At 46.3% G+C, this 14,518-nt stretch overlaps 1 protein-coding gene across 1 annotated transcript in view; it reads left to right on the top strand.

Annotated features, from left to right (window-relative positions):
* Positions 1 to 509: 509 nt before the first annotated feature.
* The window catches only part of LOC306797144 (receptor tyrosine-protein kinase erbB-4-like), a 92,861-nt gene continuing 78,852 nt past the window's right edge, over positions 510 to 14,518 (top strand). The window contains exon 1 of the mRNA XM_079296343.1: positions 510 to 630. Coding sequence (XP_079152469.1) covers positions 574 to 630 — 57 coding nt within the window. The 5' untranslated portion in view covers positions 510 to 573. The remainder of the gene's footprint in view (positions 631 to 14,518) is intronic.

Here is a 14,518-nt window from a genome sequence, read left to right as displayed (position 1 = left end):
CTCTGTCCTTCAATCCTTCCCTCTGTTTCTTCACACAATGCTTTGTTTTAATCCGTAAATCCCGCCTGAATGTCCCTTCTTCTGTCTTCTCTGCCCTCCTTCTCTGATCCTTTATTCATTATCTCACAGATTCTTCCATATTTCAGAGGATCATTGAACCATGCATCTACACGCTGGTGTTTTAGTTAAAAGAGCTCAAAGAACTGGTTAGTGCCGTCAAAGAGTCAGAGTTTTCCTGTCAAAATAACCCCGGGGAAAAGAGTTGTTTCTTCCATTCATTTTATGACTGAAAAAGTAATGTCGTGTCACACAAGTACTTGAATTTTAATTCCATATTCTGGACATCTGCTGTTCTTTGGCTCGGCCCGTTGAGGTTGCACTTTTTTTGAATGTGTCATCATAATTTACCGTGCCCACTCGCTGCATATACGACAAATTGCCTCTAAAGTGACACAACGTTCCCGTCTCTTGTCTCCAGTTTGTCCCGGCACGGAGAACAAGCTGAGCACTCTGTCTGACCTGGAGCAGCAGTACCGCACCCTGAAGAAGCTCTACGAGAACTGTGAGGTCGTCATGGGCAATTTGGAGATTACCAGCATCGATCGGAACCGCAACCTCTCCTTCCTCAAGGTATGAACAACAAACCCTCTCTGGTTTGTTTACCTGTTTGTTGTTTCAGCACCATGGACAGAGACAAAGGCTCCATCGCTCATTCCCTATTTGTATACATAGTTCACATGTTTCAGCACCATGGACAGAGACAAAGGCTCCATCACTCATTCCCTATTTTTATACATAGTTCACATGTTTCAGCACCATGGACAGAGACAAAGGCTCCATCACTCATTCCCTATTTTTATACATAGTTCACATGTTTCAGCACCATGGACAGAGACAAAGGCTCAATCACTTATTCCCTATTTTTATACATAGTTCACATGTTTCAGCACCATGGACAGAGACAAAGGCTCAATCACTTATTCCCTATTTTTATACATAGTTCACATGTTTCAGCACCATGGACAGAGACAAAGGCTCCATCACTCATTCCCTATTTTTATACATAGTTCACATGTTTCAGCACCATGGACAGAGACAAAGGCTCCATCACTCATTCCCTATTTTTATACATAGTTCACATGTTTCAGCACCATGGACAGAGACAAAGGCTCAATCACTTATTCCCTATTTTTATACATAGTTCACATGTTTCAGCACCATGGACAGAGACAAAGGCTCCATCACTTATTCCCTATTTTTATACATAGTTCACATGTTTCAGCACCATGGACAGAGACAAAGGCTCCATCACTTATTCCCTATTTTTCTACATAGTTCACATGTTTCAGCACCATGGACAGAGACAAAGGTTCCACCACTTATTCCCTATTTGTATACATAATTCACATGTTTCAGCACCATGGGCAGAGACAAATGCTCCATCACTTATTCCCTATTTTTATACATAGTTCACATGCATGTTCACATGCACCATGGACAGAGACACAAACAGTTATGGTGTTTCAGGATCTCTGCTAAAGTTACAAGGAAACGGTTAAGGACCTTATCAGAATCATGTTTGTATGCACCCACTGTAAGCTCGGTCAAGCACATTGTGAAGTTGTCGGAATTAACAGACATATTCTCATTCCAATCCAACAAATCTGTTGTCAGCATTTACGCATGCATGTTGCAATATTTGCATTCAAGGGAGCTGATCTGCAGGGTGTAACCAGCGATGAGTACAGATTCTCATTCAGAAAACTGTGAGGTATTGATTGAAGCTCTTTTTCCAGCACAGCAATACACCACTAAACCATGTACAGTGGAGCTAATGATTAGAAGTACAGGTAGGAACTACCACGGTAGAAATGTCCTTGAGTCGTTGCAGGCAAATGAGCACTGTGAATGTAAAGTGCCATTCCGCTCGAACACAGTGCTCTCTTGGGTGCGTAGCTGCTCTCTGAATGTGTCTCCGGGTGCGCGTGTGTGTGCCCGTCATCGGGGACAGTGCTTTAAAATTCACCCGTCCTGTATGTTCACATACTGTACCTGCCGCCAGAGGCGCGGGGCCGTCCCTCCTCCCTGCTGTTTAATGAAGTGAGGTGTAGTCTAATTACTGGGCCAGCGCTATCAAATGAATATCATAAACAGTCCCATTAGGCCTGGCATCATTAGGGAAACAATTAGGCATCTGGAGAATTGTTAAGTGGATGTGAGGGGGGGGGGGGGGGGGTCAGGATTCGGGAGTCATCCGGTTGCCATGGAAACTCTGTGGCTATCATGCTATTGGTCACAAGAAAACAGAGAGACCCGCCCACTTGCTTAAGCTGGGAGTGCCACACTGTGAGGGTGGATAGTTTGATGATGAAACCATTTAATTTTGGGCGATTCGAAAGTGTGTGAAAAAAATTACATTAATCTCAATTAAAATTAGCTCTCTAAAATAAAACTTGAGATTCAATTTAGAGGCACCTCACTGAAGCCATCATTTTGTAATGGCTTTTTAATTCATTCTGCAACTATATTGCATTGTCTGCAACACAGTGGTTCATGCAAAGTTCAACGTCAGCATGCACACATATCTTCTCCACATTTCAACAGACACACCAGGTAGACTCATGCACTCTGAGCTGCAGGCTGGCTGGGGATTGGCTGAGGCGATGTGGAAGGAGGGGAGAATAGAGAGGGGGGTGGGGGGGAGGGTGAAGAAGAAGAGCTAGAGGGTTGTCGCTTTTATGGCAGGCAAAAACAGCTGTGCTAAAATTACAATGTTTAGCTACCGTGCCGCAGGGCTGTGTGTTTGTGTCTGCATATATTTGTGTGTATAAGGAAGGGAGCAGGGATAGGGCACGACACAGGGCAAGGATGGAGGAGGGGGGGGGGGGGCAGGGACACGGACACGCAGGAGGACTTTTGCCTGGTGAGATGCTGACAGTTAGATGGATGAGGTGGCTCCGCAGCCTCCTGAGGTCCAGCTTTCTTCCGAAGCACGTGACTTTCCCTTATTCTCTGCCTCTCTTCAGCGCAGTGCAAGAGGACCAGAGGTGTGATAAAGTTAGTTTTATAGCCCAGTCTGTATCAGATCTGGTTCAATTTATATCCTCAAATAAATCAGAGCGTTTCTTTTATCCAGCTATGAGGACCGCATGGATGGATCTTGCCCCGTTGGGTCTGGTTGCATTATTTCACCTCGACTGACCTGAGTTGACCGGCGCCGTTCGCTGCTTTCCTTTGACACATTTAGAAATGACTTATGACATGTGACCAACACAGTCTGTGGCTTTTTATGTTCATGTTCACAGCCAAATAATTCAATCGACACACTCGCGGAGGTCAGAGGTCACAGAGAAGGAGGTCTCCATCTCTATTTGAGCCAGGGAAGGGAACGAATCCATGTTGGGATTTTAGTTTTTAGAAGTGTTCAGGGCTCCTCAGAAGTACTTTTGGTTGAGAGATGAAATGTTTTGTGAATGCAGGCACAGGTGTGTGAAGGGCATCACTGCGCTGTCTCCTGGCATCCCACCCCACCCCCACCCCCTGCCCCCCTCTGTCTACTCTGCTGGCCGGCTCCCCTGGCCACTATCTGTCTGTCAGCCAGAATGACCCATTTTCCCAGAAGTGAAGCAGGTAGTGGCCTGCAGTGGCCCACAACCAGCTAAGGGTGTCACCTAGGCTGAAGGACTCTTCATTACAGCCGGATCAATCTGCCGAATCTATGTCACAAGTTTGGGACAGAAGCACACACGCAGCAATAAAGAGAGATGAACGACGCGGTCACTGTGGTGTATGCTCTGTGTCGACATGCAGACAGAGACACTCTTTACAAAGCGTATCTCCTTCAAACACCAGCCCAGGGAGACGGGAGAGAGAAAGAGAGATGCTGCTTTTTTTCTTTTTTTAACAAGCACTCATTTCCAACCCTTCTTGGTAGCGTGGCTCCGCGAGTTCAGTTCAGAGCACAGCCAGGCAACAGAGATGGGAAGACGAGGCTCCTCACACCAAAGGCTTTCCCGTTTTCCTTGGGCTGTATTTCGGCTGCAAGTGAAACTGCTGAGTGATTCTTGCGGCTCAGCGATTCTCAAAGCGCACATCCTCAGAAATCTGCCGTGCGAGCCGCGCGCTTTCGGCTGCCTCACCCGCCTTCGCGAGTTACCAGTGCGCCTCTACTTGTAGCGTGCCGCCGAGACGTTATATTACGTTACAGGATGCACTGACAGACGGTGACGGTTGCTTATCTGTGTTCATATATCATGGCAAAACTTTTCATCCATGACTTCCTCAGCTCCAGCGTGCAATCTTTACTCTTCTCCCGTGTCCTTGCTCTAACCTGCTGGAATCAGTGTGTTAGTCAGAGATTACCGCTTCTTCCCCGTGCGTCATTATTCAGCACTCATCCGATGGCTCCTCTCTCTGCCTCAGAGAGTAGACTCCGTGCTATTCATTTATTGCGGGGCAGTAATTCAGACTCCACTCTGTCACACGTCCTGCACCGTGTCTGTCCTTCAGGGTTTTTTCATTCACCCGCTGTTCATGCAGTCTATGCATGAAGACTCTTCAACCCCACCAAACACCTCTGGGAGGATTTGGGCCGGCCAAATGCGAGCCAGGCCTTGTCAGCCAACATTAGTGTTGGGCCTCATTTAGGCTCTTGTGGCTGAATGGGAGCAGAATCCCCGCAGACAATGTCCAACATCTTGTGGGAAGTAGACCGGAGGCTGTTGTGGCAGCAAATGAAGCCCCATTTTGGTTTCAGAAGAATGTCCCCGAGGTGGACTAGCGGAACTAGGAACCATATTAACGTGCCCACTAAACAGTCCCCCTGGACTGGCTCCTAACGGCCCAGTGGTCGTGTACTTTTCGCCATGTAGTGTATTGGAACGTGGTGTTTTAAAGCCAGATTGCTTTTGCATGATTCTGATTGTATTTGAATATTCCCTGTTAGTTCCCCGTGACGATCTGAGCCCGTCTCTGTGTCTGGCTCTGTGCTGCAGGAGACAAAAAGAGAGGTATAGAGGACAAGTCCAGCAAGGAGGTCGAGTGCTCCTCTCCCTCCCTCTGTTCCTGCTCTCCAGAAAGGCTGCGCACAATTGTGCTCCACCCGGCACAATTGCCGTCACGGGGCCTCTTCAAAAATAATGACCCCGTGATCCCGAGCGGCGGTTGGAGAGGGGCGTGCGATCCGGGTGAATCATACAGTTTCATTAGCCTCTGAACCAGTTGAGGAGCTCGTAAAAGGTTGGGACTGTCGCCTGGAACGGGAGGCTGTTCGCGCCTCGCGGGCGCCCTGCAGCGTCTGCATAATTACAGCTCTTAACGCTGGGAAAATTAGCACCCTGCTCGCTCCAGCCAGCAACCCTGCCAGATCACAGTGGCACAACGCTGATGTATCTCATATACTGTTAATTGTGGGGTAATGGAGGCGTCCAAATCCGAGAGACGTACCACTTAACATTTTGCATTGTTGCGTTTGTTTTTCTTTTGATTTTGCATCAGCAGCTGAGTTATTTGTTCATCAGAAGGGAAGTGAGGTAACTTGTGTGTTTTATTAGATAGGAGGAAAAGAAAAAAAACCTCAAACAGTCCAAATGTTTTTAGATGATTGTTTATATCGAAGCATATTTATTTCTAAGGCAAATTAAATATATATAAGGATATTGTTACAAACTTCCTTTTAGAGATTCGTCCATTTCTGCTGCAACTTGTGCGTCTGTTTGCGCAGCCACCACCGTCTTCCCTCAAGCCATACAGAGGGACAAAGACAAACAACCGAAAACATCCGGATGGCTGACAGATGAACCCAGACGGATCTGTCATCTAAACACCAGCTAGCATCGGCATCCAAGCAGCAAAAGGGCTGCCTTTCTTCTGTGCTGCTGCAGACCTGACTCCTGTGGGAGCTGCGGCCCCACAGTTTGGATGTTGGGGTGTCTTTTGGCCTCAAGGGGGGGGCTGGTTCCTGCTCATTAGTGGGCTCCTGTGTGTCTCTGCGGCTCCACCAGAGAACTGTCCAGAGATGCCGGAGCAGCAGAATACCTGTACACTCACATATTCTTACATATTATGTAAACATATGCATTTACACACAAGCACATACTTTAAAACATGCATGCTCTCACCACCTGCCATCTTGTATCCGGGATCCGGTTGTCCTGCCCATTCCTGTCTGCATGTTGCGCGTCGGTGTGTGCGGACGGCTGCACGCCATTTTTTTTTTGTCAGCCTGATCAAAGCAGAGCAGAGGTCTCTGAGGTGAAATTAAAGTCTTGCTGCCTCCACGGCGCGGTCGGGGGGAAAGTGATTACCGTTAAATTAAAAGGTACGGCCATAAAAGCGCGCCGCGGCCGGAAACCCTCTCAATTCATCAACATGATCCCACGGCTCGTCTTTTTGCTTATCAAATTGTAAAATATTGTCCATGACACCGGCGTAACAGGGGCGTAATTAATGCACTGAATCAATTCAGAATCACTCTGTGCAGAGTGGCCCTGCTGGGACGCCGTCATTATCACAAATTATGGTGGCAGATGCACGGGCCGAGAGGAACGGATAAGAAACGCTTGCGGTGTCGTTCTTTCCCTCCTCTACAAGCAATCCAGTTAGTTTCCCGCTCTCTGAGCGTGAAACAGCCACACCGGCATCACTGTGTCATCAGTTAATACCAGTTATTACCACCGCAAAACCAGCTGCAACATCAGAATGCTGCTTACACGTTATAAGAACAATCCAATAATACATATCACACATGATAAAATGAGAAATCCTCCACTCGTGTTCATGGCTTCACCGTGCTTATATAAACCAGCTCCTGCGAGCACAGCCACCGACAGCTGGACCGCAGCAGACTTTGATGGCGCTCTAAATGCCACTGCTAAATGGCATTAGGAGGAGTGAGCATCAAGTGCGGGTCATGTGTTGCGGCGTGTTGGCATTTTTCAGAAGTGGGACGCGTTTGCCTTTCCGACCAGGTGGCGCTTGAACGCGCACTGAAGTGCTGAAGACCCCAAATGTGAGGGGGCCTCCGTTGGTGCTTCTTATTCAGCCTGGTGTTGTGCAGCCATGCGATTCAAAGTTACTCCCAGTGCATGTGGTGTGCGTCACCCGGTCGTGCCATTTCCGAGCGCCCGGCCTCCCCCCCCCCCCCCCCCCCCCTCTTGGCATCATTTCCAAGTATGCCATAAATGCATCTTTGCAGCGGCTTAATTCACGGTTGTGTGTGAACAGCTCCTGCTCCAGTTTGCTGAGCGGAGGGAGCAGATTGCGTTCCTCAACGACATTTGAGCGCGTGTATGTGCGATACTATGCCACACATGACGTCTTCGTGAGCCTTTCTCCGTGGGCTTGTTTTTTCAAAGCATACTGTAATAAATGTCTGAAGGTTCTGTCAGTCTTTGAGTCTATCGGTCCAGCCTGAAATATCTCAACAACTATCAAATATATTTGCATGAAGAAGAAAGTCAGACGGAGGGATGCTAAAGCTGGGCAGCAAGGGGTCCATCTGTGGCTGCGGGGGCCTGGAGCTATAACCGCCCGCTTCCTGGGAGCCAAAACACCACGCTGCTGGAGGCCCAGGTCATAGCCGGGGCCAGTTGGAGGGAAGGGAGGCACAGCAGAACCAGGACTGAGCGGGGACAGCTGCAGATCTTTAGCACACGTGTCGGTGGAACTCATGGAGACACACACACAGAGACATTCCTGTCCACTAGGGCTGGGCGATATGGCCTAAAAATAAAATCTCCGATTTTTTTACAAAAAATCCGATTCACGATTTAAATCGATTTTTTCCCCCACAAATTTTTGCAGATGACAGAAGCTGTTGAAAACAATTTTTTATTTTATTTTGTGATGATTTTCCCTCGTAGGTTGATAAAAATAAAGTGCAAACAAAACCTGAACATTGTAGAAAGGTGCCTGTAGTATACAAAAAGTATTTGGTCACTCTTTTGTTTGCCTGAATCATTTAAATATAAAATTAAATTAAAGATAACATTAAATGGCATTAAATAGTAGCCTTCCATTGTAAACAACTGTGCAAATGTAACTTTTGACAGTAAGCTTTTCTAACTGAATACACTGATACAAACACAGCATGAAATAAAATGTATGTGACCCTTTACCATTCACATTTTCAAAAGTCCAACATCTGATCTAACATCAACATAACATATTGTGCACAGTAAATAAGTGCATGTAAACAAAATCAAGTGCATTCACAACATAACCAACAGTATTAAACAGTAGTGCATGTTTTTTCTAAATATTTTTTGCCAGGAAGACAGCGTCGCTTGTGCTCCCGCGGTCCTGCTTCCTCCTCAGGGTGCAACGCTTCTCCCACTCGGCGGCATGCCTCTGTTTGAGGCTGTTTGTTCTGTGTCAGATGACACGAACCCGAACCATTTCCAGACCACCGAAGACACATTCTTCCCTCTCTTAAGAACGAGAGCTTCACTGCTGGCCGCCATTGTTTTCGTTTGTAAACAATGCGCGCGCACTCAACTACGGGAACCCAACGGGGGGAGGGGTGGGGGCGATTTTCTCGATTTTCAATAAAACACATCGCCTTAAAGCACACATTCGAATTAATCGATTAAATCGATTTATCGCCCAGCCCTACTGTCCACACTGGCTGCCAAAATCATCACAAAATGAGAGATACTTGCAGAAACTTGAAATGACTGTTATACTGTCAAGTCCACACCTTTTATTATCACCTGTATCGTACGTTCTAGAAATATGCAGACAGAACGCACTCATCTCAGGAGTTGGTTACGTATATACTGTGAGAAAACGTATCCAGTAATCCGCTCTGCTGTTTGAAAACATTATTTTACAGATAATATTACATTTTAGTGCCGTTGTATTTGTTTTTTTGCGCGGCGGCTTTTCTCTCTCTATGCTTCTGATCCAGCTGGGATTGCAACCGAAAAAGCCCGAGAGCTGAACAGAACAGAACACTGCCGACATGTATCACTCAGCTCTTCAATAAGTTATTGAGAGAGAAGCCACAACGAGCCTGAAAACATAAGATTGCATATCTATAGTTAAAAAAAGGGAACAATGAATGTATAACACAAAGCGCAAATATTACACCATGCTGTCTTTAATAGAAGTCTGTAGGAAACAGAGTAAATCTGCGTAGGACTGAAGTGTTATGTCACCGTACTCCGAGCATCCATCGGGAGATCCTGAATATGTCTGAATGAAGCTATAAAAAGTAAAAATGGCCGCCATAGTGATGAGCTTTAACCCCCCCTGCGGAGAAAGGAAATCATTTTTTATAATTGCTGATGGGCTAAGATATCATCGCATATGCCCGGGCTGGGAAGCAGAAGCCCCGTGGCTGCAGACGATTGTAAAGGTCGCATTCCGTCTTCTCACTCGGCCGGGTGTATCGGGCCTCAACCTCGCTGCGTGATGCAACCAAACTGAGCCATCTTTGTGTTGTAACTGTCATCTTTCAGGTGTGATTTCATTATGTCGTCAAATTGATTTATATTGCAAAACCCACCCGCGTGTGCATGCATGGATGCGCCTGTAAGGTACACACACACACACACACACACACACACACACACCTCGTGCTGCCACAAATCAGGACATCCATCTCTGATTAGGGGAATTTGATTCCAGGGTAATGAAGTAGTTTCGCGCCGGAAAGTGGTGTGCTTCATAACTGCTGATGATGCCACTGCCATCATTTTCTACTGAGGCAAAATGGCTGACAAATACACTCCCTAACCAATACACACACACACACACACACACACATGCCCACGCTTTATAAAGAGACGAGACGGATCAAATCTGACATGGTTGTAATCAGTCCCACAGCTGCCTGGTTACCTGGCTGCACTACATCTGCAGTACCGTGTGGTGTGTGTGAGAAAGAAAAGCATGTGTTTGAATTCATATGTATTTGTCGTCTTTCCCATCGCCATTAATTGATCGTCCGAGCAAAGTCTCGCGTTGTCTCCCAATGGCTGCATCCCAGCTCTGCGCCGGGGCCCGATCATCAATCACTTGGACGGGGCCGCTCAGCACCTTTTCAGCACCTTTCCCCCCCCCCCCCCCTTCCTTCCGCTCTCCCTGGAGTCGTCGGGGCCCCTCCTCTCCCCTCAGGGACCCTGTCAGCTCTCAAAATCTCTGTCCTAAACTGGGATGACCGTGAATAATGAGCGTCTTAACCATGAGATACAGGAGCTAGGTGCTATAGGAGATAACATGCCGCTCACTTTTCTTTTCCCCCCACTATAGCTACTGTCAAGCGAGCAGAAGTCAGCCTGTGGCTGACGTGCACTAGCTTTGTCACATAACTGCATTATGTAGGGTCCCCAAAGGCTACAGCATGATGCGATACGCCACGCGACTGTTGCTGGGATGCTACAACAGCCCTGCCTCATGAGTTATGTATTAATGTTTTCACTGCGGCTTAAGGATGAGATACTGTACCACGCTGTCACTGTTGTAGTTTGGCCGGCTAATGTGCGGCAAACTTTCCCCTTTGGTAATTTCAATTTCAGAGTCAGGGTCTTTACTGTAAATGCGTCTTGACAACGCAGACGCCTCACGGACGCCGCTCATGAAACGGGCTCATATGAGATTGTCGGGCTGTCCAAGACAATAAATATCAGCGCCGAGAGCCAGTAGCACAGCAGCTGCTGGAAGCACACCCCTGGATATCCACACACACACACACACACACACATACCACTGTGTCATCCCAAAGTCATTGTCAACGCTAGCTGGCAGTATTGAAACTGAAACATGTCAGTGTATACTCTGAAAACTTGCCTTTCAACATGTCCAGTAGCAACTTTGTGATCCAACATAAGAAGAACAAATAGAGATATATAACTTGTGTTTTTCTCAGACTTCATTGCATGTAATTACATATGTATAAAAATGTAATTACTTCAGGTAATTGCACTTGGAAAGTTAATTTCCTTTCCTTTCCTATCATCACATTTGGTCTCCTCTCTCTTCACTTAACATCTAAAATAAGAAAATGAAGAATAAAAATACTTGAAGATGAGTGAGTTCCAGACTTTTATTATTTAATGAATAATAAAAATCACTAAACTTAACCTTCTTAGATGAAAACGAGTATTTTTTTCACAATCCCGGTTTAACAGCGAGAGTCGATGCTCCTCCACTGAAAGCCCGTCCGACTGAAGTCTTTTGATTGAGCCGAGCAAGAAATTAACTTTCCCCTTCTCCCTAAAGTGCCGGTGGAGAAGCTGAAATACCTTTAAAGGGAGTGGATTTCAAACCGCATGCGCGCCACCGACATGAAAAGTGGTGTGGGGGTTCAAAACGCTCGCTCATTCCCATTTGATGTGCCGTTTTTGATGTGAGCCCCACACGCACGCACACACACGCACCTGCACACTTTTCACCCTGTTGATTCATCTCAGCGGAGTACCTCAGGGTGCCTTCAACAGAACTCGAGACGTTTCGCACAAAAAAGAAATCTCCCGTGCTCTGCACAAATACCTGCTGAATGACTCAGTCATCTCCACGGTGACATTTCCTGCCGCTGGATTTTCATTTATTTCAAAGTCAATGGCCCTTCTCTCAAAGGCCTTGATTTTTTTTGAAACAGGATTTCTCAAAATCTTGAATGTCATACCCGAGTGCTCTCGGCATACTTAGCAGCCAAACAGTCGCACGAGGTGAAGGAGTGCATACCGCTCTTATGGAGCCCATTGAAGCGAGTTGGTAAACAGGTCCCTGCCCGCCCATTAACTTTGCTGCCGCGTGGAGTCAGATTGCGCCGGCGCTCCGGTCGGATCTACACTGTTGAGAGCCGCACGGTGTTGCCGCTGACATGCGCCGCTGCACTCTCCTTGACTCACTGGCAGAGTGCTCGATATGTATGGAAATGAGCCATAATCACCATAATATGTGTCCCATCTCTTGTATTTTATAATAGTGTCATTATACTTTTACCTTGCATTATGCCTCCCCCCCTTCCTCTATGCTATGCCCTCCTCTCTCCACCCCCCCCCCCCCCGTTCTTCCTCCTTCCTCCTTCTCATGCCATCCACCTGATTTAGGCTCTCACTCATCCAGATGACAGGAACAGGTGCACTATTAATTATGCTTTGAAATGAATCTCCTCTGTGCTCCACTTCCCTTCCCCCTTATCATTGTGCACTTCCTGCAAAGTGCCCCCACTACACTGCACCTCCTAAACTCCTCTCTTGTTCTTCTCCGTCCTTTTATACTTTCCAAACGTCCTCCGTCCATGGTGCAGTTTTTCTTTTTTACTCTCGCTGTCTAGTATTTGCCTCCCACAATTTTTTTGGGGCGTGCTGTGTTGAGATTGCGACTTATCTGTGTCATTACCTCCAGATATCAAACTGTTTTCACATGGTCCATGTCCTAACCATCTCATGATCTCAACTTAGCCGTTTGTAGTGCTTATGTTTGCTATCCCGAGATAACAATTGAATTACATCGTTATCTCGAGGTATCAAACGTTGTTTTCTCATGAGCGTGACTTAAAAGCCTCATTATTTTGAGATAACAAAGGCGTGTCTTCTTTAAGATATCGCGGCTTCACCCCACTGAAGTTGTTTAAGAGTCGAACCAAATCGGCTTAGCCTGATGAAAGCGAACTGTCAGAGGGAGAGACCAGAGTAGATTACATTTTAGAAAATAAATAAGAGAGAATTAACTCTGCGGCGGATACAAACCCACTTGGATGGAGCCCTCGGTAGCATCGCGTTGGATCACAGCAAAGTTCAAATCTAGACAAAATGATTTATTTCAGTCGTGGTAGTGCGACGTACAGATGGGTGCCAAATTAAATCAATATGAGGTTTTGAGCTGCAGTGCTTCTTGTCATAGATTGTCCAATTCAGTCTGCTTTCATTCTCCATCTTTTCCTTCAGGTTTACCTTTTCATTTGTTTTACCCATCTGTCCGTTTTACAGCTCGAGCAAAATGGATGTAAAGGTTTACTCGGTGCTTAAAGGTACAGTGTAGACTGTAGGGAGTCTGGGGATCTATTAGCAGAAATGGAATATGATATTATGTTTTCATTAAGTCAATAATCATCTGAAATGAAGAATTGTTGTGTTTTCGGCTGAGAATGAGCCCGTCGTATCTACATGGGGACCTTTGGAGGGGGTCCAGACCGCTGGATGAGCAACCGTTGCTGCTCTTTATGCACAATAATCTTTTCTATCTTGTAAATAACTGAGGTTTTGGGTTTCGTGGCCTCAAAGATGACTTTTTTTCCTCACCATCTTATTCATTTTAGATTCGTTTTTGAATGTCTTCACCGTGATCCTCTTGAATGTTGACCAACGGGCCGCATTAAGAGCGGGAACAAAAAGATCAAATTAGGTTTTTCCAGTCTGTGAAATAAAAGGTGATTCATAATACATGTAACATTCAGGTATCGAGATTCAGAACGTGCAGCAAATCTCTCTTAAATTCTCTAATCAGCGTTTTTTCCTTCTGAATCTGGGATGAAGCCCAAAGGCGAATCTTGGGGGGAAATTACGAAATTTGTATGCAAATCTATCGGCTGCGTTGGCAAGGTTTCCCCGAGTATCTGCAAAGTAAGTTGAATGAAAAAATGATGTTAGACACACAGGCTATTAGCCTAAAAACATCACGCAGTTTGGTGAATTAGCTCACATAAGTGTCTGTTGAGGCGTATTTGAGGATAATTGGAGGATCCTGAATGCTGGCGAGCCACTAGTCACTGTGTTTTCAACATCTTTAATCCGGCTTTAGTATTCACCTCTTATGCTTCTTCTACTCTCACCATCTGGTGCTGAATTAGGTCTCGATTCATAACTCTTTACTTTGCGAGATAATTTATGGTTCATTTCAACACAAATATTCCTCCTTCGTAGTCAGAATTGCCAAGCGAGTGTGTCTCTGCGAGACTCCGAAAACATTTCCACATATCTGGAAGGGTTACAGGTGCCCGAGCGCTGCAACTCGCAGCTTCTTTTCTGTTTCCAAGACAGCACAGCCGCCTTCTATCTTGATTATGTTGTGTGGAGTAGATAAAGCACTTTTGGCTCCCCAGCCGGCCTCGATGCGATGTATCCCACAAATGCAAAGAGCAATTCCCCCAACATGTGAAACTCACGCATCGCCCTGAGGTGAAGCGTTCAACAAGAAAGGGAAACAAGCCTGTCGGGAACCGCATAGCATTCTGCTTGACTGAGTGCGCCACGCTAGGCCGCTAATTGCCTGCGATTGATGGAGAAAAGCGCGAGAGGAAACGTTGAACTTGCAATGCATCACGGGTAGTTGACCGACGTCGACCGACTCTTGTCTGTGCCTCGTGGCGGTGTTCTCTTCCCTGCGTAGGTGGGGGTTATCGGAATATCTGAGGCTTTGCGTGTGTGTGTGTGTGTGTGTGGAGATTGTGTAAAATGTGTGAGTGAAGTTCTGCACAAACCCTTTGTGGCTCTCACAAGAGAGAAAACAATCAAGCTGCAATGGAAAGATTCCTTTTTGAGCCACTTTCGGACTTTAATGTCACAAGCTA

The sequence above is a fragment of the Melanostigma gelatinosum genome, assembly GCF_949748355.1.
Source record: "Melanostigma gelatinosum genome assembly, chromosome: 24".
In the NCBI taxonomy this organism is placed as follows: Eukaryota; Metazoa; Chordata; class Actinopteri; order Perciformes; family Zoarcidae; genus Melanostigma; species Melanostigma gelatinosum.
Note: the sequence above shows the minus strand (reverse complement) of the source record. Positions and strands in the feature narration are given on the sequence as shown.